Below are 16578 nucleotides of genomic sequence, written 5' to 3' on the forward strand. Positions count from 1 at the left end.
TTTTACAACAGAAAGGAATAGGAAGAATCTTTCAAGTGTTCTTTCAGTTTATTTTTTTTTAGAGCAGACTCACTCCAAAGAACTCCTAGAAAAACTGTGCACATACCCCAACAGTGACGTTTTGTATTCTTGAAAAGGGAGTGATGAGGATGGAGACAGCGAAATTTCAAGACACCATTTTTATGCATTCACAAGACTTGTTCCCCATGGGTTTGTTTTTGCTGCAATTTTCTTTAAAAAAAAAAAAATCAGGAAAATAAATTTGTTATTTTTGGAAAATTGCAGAAAAAAAAAATCACATATGGAATGTATTGTGTAAACACGGCTTTAGTAAGTGCTATATAATTACAAGGGATTAAAAAGACCCTCATCCCTGGATATTAAATGTGACTATACATTTCTTAAATATTGTTCCCATATCGAATGCCTGCTGCCTTGACTTTGTCCCATTTTATTCTCAAAAATTGATGCCACAGAGGCATGGGGAATGCTGGGAAAAAAACAGAACCACTCCTCTATCTTTTGGTGCTGGCTGGACCAGTGCCAATGATGACCGTGGCAAATAAAATACAGAAGAGACATGGATAAAGGGAATCTGTCAGGATCGGCCATCCTAAGACCTGCGTGCTTAAATAGACGGCTTAGGAAGTTGATTAAAATGGTACCTAGATATCTGCAATCTGATGTCTTATTACAGAGGAATCTAAAAGTTTATTATTATATAAACGAGCTGTTAAAATCTATAGGTCTCCCTTAGAATCTGCTTCTATAAATTATTTTAAATGACCAGTGTGAGACATGTAGATCAGAAAAGTAGACTGTCGCTCATTACAGGTCTCCCTGGTCGTTTAAAATGACAGATTTTCAGCGAGATCTATGTCTGGCCCATAGATCTTAACAGCTCATTTACATATGGAGAAAAATGTGGATTTCTCTGGAATCACCTGCCTACCCATACAGATGGCTTAGGAGGGCTGATTCTACCGACACATTCCCTTTAAAGAGTTTCCGCAGCGCTTCCCATGCTTCTGGAGTCATCATTTTGGCAAAGTAATCAGGACACCAGTCTGACAGATGGAGGAAACGCCAGCATAGCGGAGGGCATTATGGTGACTATATGTCAGAAATGTAGGCTTGTTTTAATAGAAATTTACTTTTTAAAAATTGGATAACCCCTAAAATAGGTCAATAATTTAGGCAGTAGAAAATGATATTTGGGAATAGGACATCTCAGCTGTTATCTGTTTTGATACTTTTTAACAACAGAAAACATAGCTGTTTGTGTTATTGATAATGTAGCACATCACAAAGGAAAACAGCGAGCAAGAGCTGAAAAACAGTCTGATGTACAGCGTCAAGCAGAAAAGTTTCCAGGAGGTTGTCACAGCCCAATGACGGTAAATGAGAGAATGTCAAACACTGCAAGCAGTATAAGACACTGAGCAATTAGAAATAGTTAGAAGATGATATATCAAAACTAAAGCAAATTACAAGTAATTGTCTGCAGCAGTCATACAGGTTACTGGGATACGATTGTCTAGCATTGAATCCAACTCGTTTCCTTTGCAACAATTCTAACGTATCACTTCCAGCTTGTTTGTAAATATCACATAGTTGGGATACAAATGTTCAATGTTGGTCCTGGCTGGGAATACATCGGGGAAAACTCCTGGCCAGCGGATAGGAAGGCTCTTATGAGATGTGCCCAGAGGATAGACAGGTGAGTGGTAGCTGTGGGTGCCGGCAGGACCTGCTCACACCTCGAGAATTGGACTCCCCCGACCCTTCATCTTGACTGGACACACCACTGGGACTTGAATCTACCAGACTTTCATGGCCTAAGTGTCCAAAATGAGAAAATCTATGATGCCTACTTTCAATCAGAGAGAATAAAAGATGCATCTGCGCCAAGAGAGCAACAAGTAACACTTCTAGATCACATTTTTTTTTATTGTGAATTTTTCTGGCAGAAAGAAACCTGATGAGGAAAGTGCGTAACAAAAAATAACATTGTGGGTTGATTTTTTAGTTCTGGGTTTGCAAATAAGGCATTTTATTCTTCTATGGGGCCAATCAATTTTACATGCTGAGAATGCCCAAAAGAACTATAAGGGTATGTTCACATCATCCAAACTCGCTGCAGATTTCCAACATTGAAATAAAAATTTAAATATTTGTGGCAAAAAGGAGGCCGTGTCACAGACAGAAGCACCAGCATTATTAATTGTAGCATTGGTCAGACGTTTTAGTGATAATTTTGTCTGTTACACCTTCCTGAACTATTTAGAGCAATATGCAGTATATTATTGAGTCCGGCATGTTACATACCAGGAAGGAGGAATGATGGCTACAAGGGGCCAGTATTTGGTGAGGGGGATGAAGAAAACTGGAAGAACAGTGCGGAATTCTATGCCCGGGTATAACAACCTATCTACTCCAACGACCACATATCAATCTGGCAATCCAGGAGCGATCACAGACAGAAAAGGAGAAGGGGGCCCCGCGCGAGGGCAGTACAGGGGGCCCCGCGCGAGGGCAGTACAGGGGGCCCCGCGCGAGGGCAGTACAGGGGGCCCCGCGCGAGGGCAGTACAGGGGGCCCCGCGCGAGGGCAGTACAGGGGGCCCCGCGCGAGGGCAGTACAGGGGGCCCCGCGCGAGGGCAGTACAGGGGGCCCCGCGCGAGGGCAGTACAGGGGGCCCCGCGCGAGGGCAGTACAGGGGGCCCCGCGCGAGGGCAGTACAGGGGGCCCCGCGCGAGGGCAGTACAGGGGGCCCCGCGCGAGGGCAGTACAGGGGGCCCCGCGCGAGGGCAGTACAGGGGGCCCCGCGCGAGGGCAGTACAGGGGGCCCCGCGCGAGGGCAGTACAGGGGGCCCCGCGCGAGGGCAGTACAGGGGGCCCCGCGCGAGGGCAGTACAGGGGGCCCCGCGCGAGGGCAGTACAGGGGGCCCCGCGCGAGGGCAGTACAGGGGGCCTGCACAGACGATCCGGAACTGGCAGCGCTTTGGACGCAGCGCAACACAGATGAATCCACATGTGTTCACTGAACTGTGGGGATTCAATGAGTCCAATACATTGTATGTGTGAGATTTCTCTTGCGGAGATGAGTGTCTCTGCAAGAGAAATTAACATGCTGTGGACTGCAAAGAGGTGCAGCATGTCAGTCTCTGCTGGACGAATAGTGGGCGTGGGATTCCTTAAAACCCCATACGCTATACTCTAACATCTGGACGCTGTGGGTTGGATGCTGCACAAGCACACAGTGTCCAACCCGCGGCGTTTACTGATTGTCTGCACATACCCTAAGGGCCCTGCGCAAGGACAGTATAACACTAGAACTACCAACTGAGTCATTTTGACTCCTCACAATTTTTAGGTCTCTTCTGTGACTACATTTTTCCGAATTCCGGTTTGAGACTCGGTGACTTTTACTCATTTAGGATGCAAAAAAAGATTTTGTGACAATAAATAATTTTTGAAAAAAAAAAAGAATACCTTTTTTTGCAAAATTTACCTTTAATTACCAAATATAGTAGGTAGTCAAAATGACTCCCTTTCGTAATGAAAGGTAAATTTTGAAAAAAGGTACTTTTTTCTTTTGCTAGTCTTTGTCGCTAAATGTTATTATTCTTTTAGTTTTCATTTCTAGGGGGGTGGCCAGTCCGGTAGTCCTAGTGATAAGGTCCCTTTATATTACAATATCTCTTGATAATTAACAGTTCCACCTGTGTTGTAGGTGGTAGGGTCTCCCTTATCTCATGGACCTTGTGCGGCTGTATTGGTTGCACCTTTATATGTCCACCTCCTCTACGGGTATCGCATGATATATTATACATATTTTATAGTAATGCACATATCTCCCATCTATGTGTGGCCACTATACATTCCAGTACCTATCCTTATACTGGCACCATACATTATATATCTCACACCTATATGAGGGCAACGCACATTATATCTCACACCTATATGGGGGCGCCGTACACTATATATCTCACACCTATATGGGGCGCCATACATTATATACCTCACACCTATATGGGGGCGCCGTACACTATATATCTCACACCTATATGGGGGCGCCGTACATTATATCTCACACCTATATGGGGGCGCCGTACACTATATATCTCACACCTATATGGGGCGCCGTACACTATATATCTCACACCTATATGGGGGCGCCGTACACTATATATCTCACACCTATATGGGGGGCGCCGTACACTATATATCTCACACCTATATGGGGTGCCATACATTATATACCTCACACCTATATGGGGGCGCCGTACACTATATATCTCACACCTATATGGGGGCGCCGTACATTATACAGTGCCTACAAGTAGTATTCAACCCCCTGCAGATTTAGCAGGTTTGATAAGATGCAAATAAGTTAGAGCCTTCAAACTTCACACAAGAGCAGGATTTATTAACAGATGCATAAATCTTACAAACCAAAAAGTTATGTTGCTCAGTTAAATTTTAATAAATTTTAAACATACAAGTGTGGGTCAATTATTATTCAACCCCTAGGTTTAATATTTTGTGGAATAACCCTTGTTTGCAATTACAGCTAATAATCGTCTTTTATAAGACCTGATCAGGCCGGCACAGGTCTCTGGAGTTATCTTGGCCCACTCCTCCATGCAGATCTTCTCCAAGTTATCTAGGTTCTTTGGGTGTCTCATGTGGACTTTAATCTTGAGCTCCTTCCACAAGTTTTCAATTGGGTTAAGGTCAGGAGACTGACTAGGTCACTCCAACACCTTGATTTTTTGCCTCTTGAACCAGGCCTTGGTTTTCTTGGCTGTGTGCTTTGGGTCGTTGTCTTGTTGGAAGATGAAATGACGACCCATCTTAAGATCCTTGATGGAGGAGCGGAGGTTCTTGGCCAAAATCTCCAGGTAGGCCGTGCTATCCATCTTCCCATGGATGCGGACCAGATGGCCAGGCCCCTTGGCTGAGAGAAAGCCCCACAGCAAATGCTGCCACCACCATGCTTGACTGTAGGGATGGTATTCTTGGGGTCGTATGCAGTGCCATCCAGTCTCCAAACGTCACGTGTGTGGTTGGCACCAAAGATCTCGATCTTGGTCTCATCAGACCAGAGAACCTTGAACCAGTCTGTCTCAGAGTCCTCCAAGTGATCATGAGCAAACTGTAGACGAGCCTTGAAATGACGCTTTGAAAGTAAAGGTACCTTACGGGCTCGTCTGGAACGGAGACCTTTGCGGTGGAGTACGTTACTTATGGTATTGACTGAAACCAATGTCCCCACTGCCATGAGATCTTCCCGGAGCTCCTTCCTTGTTGTCCTTGGGTTAGCCTTGACTCTTCGTCTTCGGACAAGCCTGGCCTCGGCACGGGATGAAACTTTCAAAGGCTGTCCAGGCCGTGGAAGGCTAACAGTAGTTCCATAAGCCTTCCACTTCCGGATGATGCTCCCAACAGTGGAGACAGGTAGGCCCAACTCCTTGGAAAGGGTTTTGTACCCCTTGCCAGCCTTGTGACCCTCCACGATCTTGTCTCTGATGGCCTTGGAATGCTCCTTTGTCTTTCCCATGTTGACCATGTATGAGTGCTGTTCACAAGTTTGGGGAGGGTCTTAAATAGTCAGAAAAGGCTGGAAAAAGAGATAATTAATCCAAACATGTGAAGCTCATTGTTCTTTGTGCCTGAAATACTTCTTAATACTTTAGGGGAACCAAACAGAATTCTGGTGCTTTGAGGGGTTGAATAATAAATGACTCTCTGAATAAACTTTTCACAATTTAAAAAAAAATTAAACAAAGAAATAACATTCGTTTTTGCTGCAGTGCATTTCACACTTCCAGGCTGATCTACAGTCCAAATGTCACAATGCCAAGCTAATTCCGAATGTGTAAACCTGCTAAATCTGCAGGGGGTTGAATACTACTTGTAGGCACTGTATCTCACACCTATACGGGGGCGCCGTACACTATATATCTCACACCTATACGGGGGCGCCGTACACTATATATCTCACACCTATACGGGGGCGCCGTACACTATATATCTCACACCTATACGGGGGCGCCGTACACTATATATCTCACACCTATACGGGGGCGCCGTACACTATATATCTCACACCTATACGGGGGCGCCGTACACTATATATCTCACACCTATACGGGGGCGCCGTACACTATATATCGCACACCTATACGGGGGCGCCGTACACTATATATCGCACACCTATACGGGGGCGCCGTACACTATATATCTCACACCTATATGGGGGCGCCGTACATTATATATCTCACACCTAAACGGGGGCGCCGTACACTATATATCTCACACCTATACGGGGGCGCCGTACACTATATATCTCACACCTATACGGGGGCGCCGTACATTATATATCTCACACCTATACGGGGGCGCCGTACACTATATATCTCACACCTATACGGGGGGCGCCGTACACTATATATCTCACACCTATATGGGGGCGCCGTACACTATATATCTCACACCTATATGGGGGCGCCGTACACTATATATCTCACACCTATATGGGGGCGCCGTACACTATATATCTCACACCTATATGGGGGCGCCGTACACTATATATCTCACACCTATACGGGGGCGCCGTACACTATATATCTCACACCTATACGGGGGCGCCGTACACTATATATCTCACACCTATACGGGGGCGCCGTACACTATATATCTCACACCTATACGGGGGCGCCGTACACTATATATCTCACACCTATACGGGGGCGCCGTACACTATATATCTCACACCTATATGGGGGCGCCGTACACTATATATCTCACACCTATATGGGGGCGCCGTACACTATATATCTCACACCTATATGGGGGCGCCGTACACTATATATCTCACACCTATACGGGGGGCGCCGTACACTATATATCTCACACCTATACGGGGGGCGCCGTACACTATATATCTCACACCTATATGGGGGCGCCGTACACTATATATCTCACACCTATATGGGGCGCCGTACACTATATATCTCACACCTATATGGGGGCGCCGTACACTATATATCTCACACCTATATGGGGCGCCGTACACTATATATCTCACACCTATATGGGGGCGCCGTACACTATATATCTCACACCTATACGGGGGGCGCCGTACACTATATATCTCACACCTATACGGGGGGCGCCGTACACTATATATCTCACACCTATATGGGGGCGCCGTACACTATATATCTCACACCTATATGGGGGGCGCCGTACACTATATATCTCACACCTATATGGGGGCGCCGTACACTATATATCTCACACCTATATGGGGGCGCCGTACACTATATATCTCACACCTATACGGGGGCGCCGTACACTATATATCTCACACCTATATGGGGGCGCCGTACACTATATATCTCACACCTATATGGGGGCGCTGTACACTATATATCTCACACCTATATGGGGGCGCTGTACACTATCTCCCTTATGTCTCACCCTTCACATCGTGCGCCAGGATCATCCAGTCGGGTCTGAAGTTCTGGCAGTGCCCGCACCAACTGGCGAAGAACTGGGCGACCCAGGAGCTGGAGGAGTTCAGCAGGAGACCCCGGGCCCCTTTCTCCAGTGACACCAGCGGATCATCCTCGTCGTACAGGTGCGCCCGCCCCGGCACCAGCAGCGCGGAAAGCAGCAGCAGCAGCAGCCGCCACAGTCCGGGGACACTCAGCACCGCGGCCGGCATCATCAGTGCGGAGAGCCGGAGAGCACAGGAGCGACATCCCGGGGAGAGGAGGAGAGAGCGGCGGCGTCTGCAGTGAGGGGCGGGGCCTCACCATTGCCACGCCCAGAAGGCGGGAAACCCCTGTGACTGAGGGGACGGCGCTCAGTGAGGGGACAGCCCTCTCCGTGTACGGGAGCTCCGCGCGTTGCTGCCGGGGAAGTGACACGGGTGACCGCAGTCACACAGGAGCTTCCACCAGGTAAAGGGTCAGTGTAAGCTGCTCCCCAGAGAGGGTAAAGACACGAAGACCGCTGACCTCGCTATGAGGAGCAGACTGGCTCTGGCCGCCCTGCTGCGAGAATTGAAGCAGATTAATGTTCTTCCAGTGATCCACCATTGTTTTTTCAGCAATGACCGGTGATGCTGGGCCTCCAGGGCGGGTGGTCATGGAGATGTGACATTTTCATCACTTTTTATTGCATTTTTTCCCCCCGAAGGTTAGATGACAAAAAATGCTGTTCAACTTTTAATTTGATAAACCGGCCTTTTATGAATGTGATAACGCCAAATAAATTATTTTTTTCTATTTACAAAGGAGAGGCGGGGTCATTAGAACGTTTTTAATCTATGTGGTTTTTATCTTATTTTTTAAAACCGCACCAGACTCAAGATCACTACATGAACAATCACTATAACCTACATCAGTAGATGAACGCAGCACTAGAAGCACCATCAGTACATGACCAGAGCCGCCATCAGTACATGACCAGAGCCGCCATCAGTACATGACCAGAGCCGCCATCAGTACATGACCAGAGCCGCCATCAGTACATGACCAGAGCCGCCATCAGTACATGACCAGAGCCGCCATCAGTACATGAATACATGCACTGGTGGACACAGACAGAAAAGGGCCCCTGTGCAATATAAGGGCCGTTTGCAGCCCAAGAGCTACTGAAACTACAAAATCACCCCTGTTTTGGAGGTAATGGGCTCCCTAACCTCTTGGGTCCCTATACAGAACCACAATCAGTATATGAATACACAGGAGCGGACATACCGCCGTTGCAGCTGTCCTCTGCCCTGATTGCTGCCTGGAAACTGAAGTTGCTGAGGAGACCTGCAATTCTGTATGGAGCATTAAATGGGGCCTATTAAACTGTATGGAGGACTTTATAAGAGAAAACTGACTTTTGTAAGGAGTACACTGAGGACAGTTTCTACTGGTAGGGTACATTTGTCAATATCCCATTTCCCTCTAATACTACAGAATTGACATAGAAATAACCTGGAGTATAGTTTCACCTTTGCTATAAATTGAAATGCCAACAACTAAACCCATAAGAAATTAATTTTATTGATATATGATCATTCAAAAACACTTAAAATATAAAAGGTGCAAGAAAAATACTACAGGTACTGAAACCTCTGCTTTATGGTATTGTAGAATGTACAATAGTTATCACTCGTGATGTCCAGAGCCCATGAAAGCGTGCGTGTACATATGAATCATAGAATCGTAGAGTTGGAAGGGACCTCCTGGGCCATCTGGTCCAACCCCCTGCTCAAAGCAGGATTCGCTAAATCATCCCAGTCAGATGTCTGTCCAGCCTCTGTTTGAAGACTTCCATTGAAGGAGAACTCACCACTTCTCGTGGCAGCCTGTTCCACTCATTGATCACTCTAACTGTCAAAAAGTTTTTTCTAATATCTAATCTGTGTCTCCTCCCATTCAGTTTCATCCCATTGCTTCTAGTCTTTCCTTGTGCAAATGAGAATAAAGTTGATCCTTCTACAATGGGACAGCCCTTTAGATATTTGTAGACAGCTATTAAGTCTCCTCTCAGTCTTCTCTTTTGCAAACTAAACATTCCCAAATCCTGCAACCTTTCCTCATAAGACAGGGTTTGCAGACCGGTCACCATTCTGGTTGCTCTTTTCTGAACTTGCTCCAGTTTGTTGATGTCTTTTTTAAAATGTGGTGCCCAAAACTGGACACAATATTCCAGATGAGGTCTGACCAAAGAGGAGTAGAGGGCAATAATGACTTCACGTGATCTAGACTGTATGCTTCTGTTAATACATCCTAGAATTGCATTTGCCTTTTTTGCTGCTGCATCACACTGTTGACTCATATTCAGTCTGTGATCTATTAGTATACCCAAGTCTTTTTCACATGTGCTGTCACTTAGCCCTATTCCTCCCATTCTGTATATGCTTTTTTCATTTTTATTGCCCAGATGTAGTACTTTGCATTTCTCCCTGTTAAAAACCATTCTGTTAGTTGCTGCCCACTTCTCCAGTTTATTTAAATCTTTTTGAATCCTCTCTCTCTTCTCTAGTATTAGCTATCCCTCCTAGCTTTGTGTCATCAGCAAATTTAATCAGTTTACCGTCAATTCCTTCATCTAAATCGTTGATAAAGATGTTGAACAATACAGGGCCCAGGACAGAGCCCTGTGGTACCCCACTTGAGACATTCTTCCAACTGGATGTGCAGCCATTTACGACCACTCTTTGGGTCCGATCACTAAGCCAGTTATGAATCCACCTAACAGTTGCCTTGTCCATTCCATACTTAGTCATTTTTTCAATAAGGATTGTATGAGAGACTTTGTCAAATGCTTTGCTGAAGTCAAGATATACTATATCTACAGCATTTCCTTGATCCACCCAATCAGTGATACCGTCATAGAAGGAAATTAAGTTAGTCTGACATGACTTATTAGTTACAAACCCATGCTGACTCTGTTTAATCACTTCATTCTTATCCAGGTATTGACATACATGTTGTTTAATAATTTGTTCAAAGATCTTTCCTGGTATAGAAGTCAGATTCACCGGCCTATAGTTGCCTGGGTCCACCTTCTTCCCCTTTTTGAAGATAGGAACAACATTTGCTCTTCTCCAGTCTTCTGGCACTTCTCCTGTTCTCCAAGAATTTTCAAAGATTATGGAGAGGGGTTCAAAAATTTCTTCTGCTATCTCCTTCAGTACTCTGGGGTGTAATTCATCTGGACCTGGAGACTTGAATTCATTTAGGTTAGCTAAGTGTTTCCTCACTATCTTTCTGTTTATAGATATCCTGGATTCTTCTATTCTCTTAATAGGACAGTGAATAACAGTTGATGTTACATTTCCTTTCTGAGAGAAAACAGATGCAAAATAGGAATTTAAAAGTTCAGCCTTCTCAACATCCTGTCTTACCATTTCATCATTTTCATCCTGTAAAAATCCTATAGCATCTTTGACTTTTCTTTTACTTTTGACATATCCCCAAAATCCTTTATTATTGCTTTTGACATCTCTTGCAAGCCTCAATTCATTTTCAGCTTTAGATAATCTGATTTGTGCCCTGCAGGTTCTGCAGACTTCATTATATTCTTCTTTAGATATGCCTCCCTCTTTCCATTTTATAAACATTTTTTTCTTCCTTTTTAGCATGTGCTTAAGTTCTGTGTTCATCCATCCTGGTTTCCTTAAATGCTTCCTATTCTTCCCTCTTTTCGGAATTGTTAACAACTGTGCTTTGAGAATTTCATTTTTCAAGATTTCCCATCCCTCCTGGACATTTTTGTCTTTTAGGATATCCAGCCATTGGATCCCTCCAATTCTCTTTCTGAATCCCTTAAAATCTGCCTTTCTGAAATCTAACCTTGACGTCTGAGTCTTCACAGGTCTTCCGCCTCTAGTTATCCAAAATTCTAAAATAGCATGGTCGCTACCTCCTAGGGTCCCAGACACTTTTACCTCCTCAACCATTTCCTCCCTGTTTATAAGGATTAGATCCAAGGTAGCAGTTCCCCTTGTTTTCTCCCTTACCTTTTGGAAGATAAAGTTGTCAGCAAGAGAGGATAAGAATTTCCTTGACCTGATAATTTTGCCTGAGAGAGATTCCCAACAAATGTCTGGATAGTTGAAATCTCCCATGACAACTATGTCATATTTTTTGGAGAACTTGGCCATTTGATGCATAAAGAGTTCATCCATATCTTCAGCTTGCACAGGCGGCCTGTAGTAAATGCCTACAATGGTGTCCTTTCCATTGTTCTGTCCTTGTATTCTTACCCAAACAGTTTCCACAGAACTCCCAGTCTCTGAAGCTTCAATCTCTGTGCAGATATACGTGTTTCTAACATACAATGCGACACCCCCTCCTCGTTTATCAAGTCTGTTTCTTGCAAATAAGTTGTATCCTTCTAGTCTTGTATTCCAATCATGTGTATTGTCCCACCAAGTTTCAGTGATTCCAATGACATCATATTTCTTTTCCTGTGTTAGTAGTTCCAATTCTCCTTGTTTGTTGCCCATGCTTTGTGCATTAGTATAGAAACATTTTAGTTTGTGATTGGTTTCTCTTTCTCCAATATTTTTATTAATTAGATTCTTTCGTCTTTGTTCTTCCTTTCCACTTCTAATAGCAGAGTTCTCAATAGCATTTGTCAGGTGTATGGCTTTTTCTGGTCTTTTGCTTCCCTTCCCATGTTGTTCTAGTTTAAAGCTCTCCTTACAAGTGTAGCAAGGCGACTTCCAAATACATGCTTTCCAGTCTTCGTAAGGTGCACCCCATCTCTAGCAAGTAGTCCATCGTATAAGTAGTTCACTCCGTGATCCAGAAATCCAAATAGTTGCTGACGGCACCATCGACGTAGCCAGTTGTTCACCTGCAGAATCTTATTCCACCTCCTTGTTCCATGGCCATCCACTGGGAGGATGGAAGAGAAGACCACCTGCGCTCCCAGTTCTTTCACTTTCTTGCCTAAGTCTTCAAAGTCTCTGCAGATGGTTTCCAGGTCGTTTCTTGCGGTGTCATTTGTCCCCACATGTAGTAGCAGGAATGGGTAGTCATCTGTAGGTCTGAAGAGTCCTGCTATCCTGTCAGACACATCTTTAATTTTTGCACCTGGAAGACAGCACATTTCTCTTGAAGTTATATCCGGTCTGCAGATAGCGGCCTCTGTTCCTCTCAACAGGGAATCCCCCATGACCACCACTCTCCGTTTCTTCTTCACAACATTTTTCTTTCTCCATCCAGGAGGACTCTGAAGGTGTACAAGGTTGCTGCTTGTTGGCAAAGTCTTATCCTGATGTATTTCTTCATTGTTTTCCTGCGTGAGAGCCTGGTACTGGTTTCTGAGCAGTATGGGTGCTGACTGCCTCCTGATCCTCCTGCTTCTCTGGGTCACATGTCTCCTTTCCTCTGTTTCTTCAGGTGCACTTCGAATTTCTTCTCTTTCTGTAACACTAGATTAAGGCCCGATGCTATCGCATCGAGAGGATAGTGACACACCTCTTGCCATGATAACCCTCAATACACACACACCTCCTCAACATACACTCCTCTCACCTTTCACCATCTCCACTCACATCCACTCACTCTTTCACTCCACATACGACCCTTTCTCTCACTCCGTCTCTCATACTCACACTGTCATCGTCGCTGCTCCATGATCCCCGACATCTTCTTCCGCCGGCGCCATCCTGGATCCCGACGTTGTCCACGTCGGCGACATGTTCTTGCGGCCATGCCATCTTGAGTATTCTGAAATCCTGCGAGTGGACATTATTGGAGATAGTGAAAGGTGAGAGGATTGTGTGTTGAGGAGTGGTGTGTTGAGGGTTAACATGGCAAGAGGTGTGCTGTGACGTCACCAGTTACAACTGGACGGAAGTTGTTACAACCCGGAAGCTGCTTAGCGCATTTATTATAGTAGATTAAGGCCCGATGCGATCGCATCGAGAGGATAGTGACACACCTCTTGCCATGTTAACCCTCAATACACACACACCTCCTCAACACACCACACCGCCTCAACACACACTCCTCTCACCTTTCACCATCTCCACTCACGTCCACTCACTCTTTCACTCCACATACGACCCTTTCTCTCACTCCGTCTCTCATACTCACACAGTCATCGTCGCTGCTCCACGATCCCCGACATCTTCTTCCGCCGGCGCCATCCTGGATCCCGACATTGTCCACGCCGGCGACATGTTCTTGCGGCCATGCCATCTTGAGTATTCTGAAATCCTGCGAGTGGACATTAGTGGAGATAGTGAAAGGTGAGAGGAGTGTGTGTTGAGGAGTGGTGTGTTGAGGGTTAACATGGCAAGAGGTGTGCTGTGACGTCAACAGTTACAACTGGACGGAAGTTGTTACAACCCGGAAGCTGCTTAGCGCATTTATTATAGTAGATGAAGAGATAATTCTGCTCTGTCCAAGAACTCTTCACCTTCCTTAATGATCTTCAACGTAGCTAACCTCTCTTCGAGATTTTGCAACTTTTCCTCCAACAGGGACACAAGCTTGCATTTCTGGCATGTGAAGTTTGGCTTTTCCACTGGTAAATCTGTGAACATGTAGCAAGAAATGCAGCTCACCAAATGGCTCCTGGCCTCTTCCATCTTGAGATTTCTTAAAAATGATGAAAGATGAGCCAAAATTCGCGCGCCGACAAAATTCCTCTTTTCAGCTGCAACGGCCAAAACCCAGTGATCGTTGAGCTTGCGGAGACTCTTCACTTATCCCAGAAGGCTCTGGGAATATGCAAATGATCTCCTCAAGACTCTTCCCCTGGTTATGTTTATGCACTTGTGTGCCTGTGTGTGTATGTATGTGTGTGCATGTATGTATGCATTACATATATAATGTTTTTGGTTCATGTATTATACTGTACTGGTAAAGAATAGGAAAATCAACCGGGCTCTTTAAAGGATTATTCAACAAATAATCAAGTTATCTCAAACAGAGTTTCTGAGAACAGGGGTCTGCAGTCTTGCCCTGAATGGAGCAGAGTTGTGCATGCTTGGCCTCTGCTCAGCTATTTCCATCAGTTCCAATGAATATAGCAAAAGTCAAGCATGCGCCCCTCCAATCCATTCATGGATGAGCTGCAGAGTCCTGTTCTCAGGATTGCTGGTGGTCCCAGTGATCAGTCCCCCAAAAGTCCGTAAGTTATCCCTTATCGAGATTGGGGTTAACGCTATATATTTGGGGAATAACCGTTTATCAGATACCAGATGGTATAGATAACAGACATATAATTTAATATAATATATACAGTTAGGTCCATATATATTTGGACAGACAACATTTTTCTAATTTTGATTCTAGACATTACCACAATGAATTTTAAACAAAACAATTCAGATGCAGTTGAAGTTCAGACTTTCAGCTTTCATTTGAGGGTATCCACATTAAAATTAGATGAAGGGTTTAGGAGTTTCAGCTCCTTAACATGTGCCATCCTGTTTTTAAAGGAAAGGAAAAGCAATCGTGCACTGTGGATGCCTGGATGAAAGTTATATTCAGTGATGAATTGCGAATCTGCATTCGGCAAGGTGATGATGCTGGAACTTTTGTTTGGTGCCGTTCCAATGAGACTTATAAAGATGACTGCCTGAAGAGAACATGCAAATTTCCAGTCATTGGAAAAAATTACAGTCATTGATGATATGGGGCTGCATGTCAGGTAAAGGCACTGGGGAGATGACTGTCATTACATCTTCAATAAATGCACAAGTTTATGTTGATATTTTGGACACTTTTCTTATCCCGTCAAAAAAAGACACAAGGTCAATGTCATGGCCTGCAAATAGTCCGGATCTCAATCCAATTGAAAATCTTTGGTGGAAGTTGAAGAAAATGGTCCATGACAAGGCTCCAACATGCAAAGCTAATCTGGCAACAGCAATCAGAGAAAGTTGGAGCCAGATTGATGAAGAGTACTGTTTGACACTCATTATGTCCATGCCTCAGAGACTGCAAGCGGTTATAAAAGCCAGAGGTGGTGCAAGAAACTACTAGTGATGTGTTGGAGTGTTTTTTTGTTGGTTTGTTTTTCATGATTCCATAATTTTTCCCCTATGCTTGGTTAAAAAAAGTAACCATTATACTGACTACTACTGTTCTTGATTTCTTTTAGTGTTTCTTAAAGCCAGAAAGTTGCCAATTTGAAATGACTTTAATTTTGTGCCATGTCTGTGATCTGCCTTTTTTTTTCTACAAAATTAAACAACTGAATGAACATCCTCCAAGGCCGGTGATTCCATCATTTTTGCCAGGGGTTGTATGACTAGAAAATTCCGTTAATCATTATGTAGAGAAAGTGCGTGTAGAGCTTCACATACAAAAAGTGTTGACCCGAGGAGGTAAAATGAGCACCTGCCACTAGTCCATGCCAACACTTGTTCTTCTGTGAAAGAAGATAAATTATATCTGTTAATAAATCTTCAGTAATTACTGTTCTCATGACACATGAATACATTTTGCTTTGACAAATGGTTAATTTATTCACTGGCAATAACCCCCCGTAATGAAAAAAAAAATAGACCAAAGAGAGGTGGGAACTGGTCTAACCCTTGGCTTTATATATTGTATATAATGTTTTTCAAGGAAAAATAGCAATAATAATAAAGTTATTACAGTTAGTATATAATTGGTGATGTAGCAATTCCATCATTGTTTCTTTTCTTTTTATCCATTAGATAAAGGCGTTTGCTATATTGCACCACAAACTTTTTCTAGTTAGCAACTACCTGTATATTCTATCCGGCGTATGTTCAAGGAGTGAAAATATGAAAGGAAGTACCGTAATCCAAAAGGTAGGAATAGGAAGGTTATGGCTCTAAGTGACAATTATGTTTTTGATTAAATTAAGCATAAAACATTTATCACTGATCTTACTCGTATGTGTTTACACTTGCGAGAAACTGGCACGAGTCTCACGACTCAATACCCGGCACTTGGACCGGAGCGCTCAGCTGCATAGAAATACTTGCAGCCGCATACTTCAGTCCCGAGCGCCGGGTATTGAGACGCGAGACTCGTGCGAGTTTCTCACAAGTCAGACATG

General features: G+C 44.3%; 1 protein-coding gene and 1 long non-coding RNA gene across 2 annotated transcripts in view; one reads left to right on the top strand and one right to left on the bottom strand.

Annotated features, from left to right (window-relative positions):
• QSOX1 (quiescin sulfhydryl oxidase 1) overlaps nucleotides 1-7744 on the bottom strand; it is a 79362-nt gene extending 71618 nt beyond the window's left edge. Inside the window, exon 1 of the mRNA XM_073571354.1 lies at nucleotides 7495-7744. Coding sequence (XP_073427455.1) covers nucleotides 7495-7744 — 250 coding nt within the window. The remainder of the gene's footprint in view (nucleotides 1-7494) is intronic.
• An 82-nt stretch (nucleotides 7745-7826) lies between these two features.
• Nucleotides 7827-15755, top strand: LOC141085789 (uncharacterized). The gene is made up of 2 exons (XR_012231407.1): nucleotides 7827-7979; nucleotides 14984-15755. It is a non-coding gene; the product is annotated as an uncharacterized lncRNA (long non-coding RNA).
• The last annotated feature ends 823 nt before the right edge of the window (nucleotides 15756-16578 follow it).

Source organism: Dendrobates tinctorius, unplaced genomic scaffold (genome assembly GCF_039654945.1).
Source record: "Dendrobates tinctorius isolate UK_male_01 unplaced genomic scaffold, ASM3965494v1 ptg000029l, whole genome shotgun sequence".
NCBI lineage: Eukaryota > Metazoa > Chordata > Amphibia > Anura > Dendrobatidae > Dendrobates > Dendrobates tinctorius.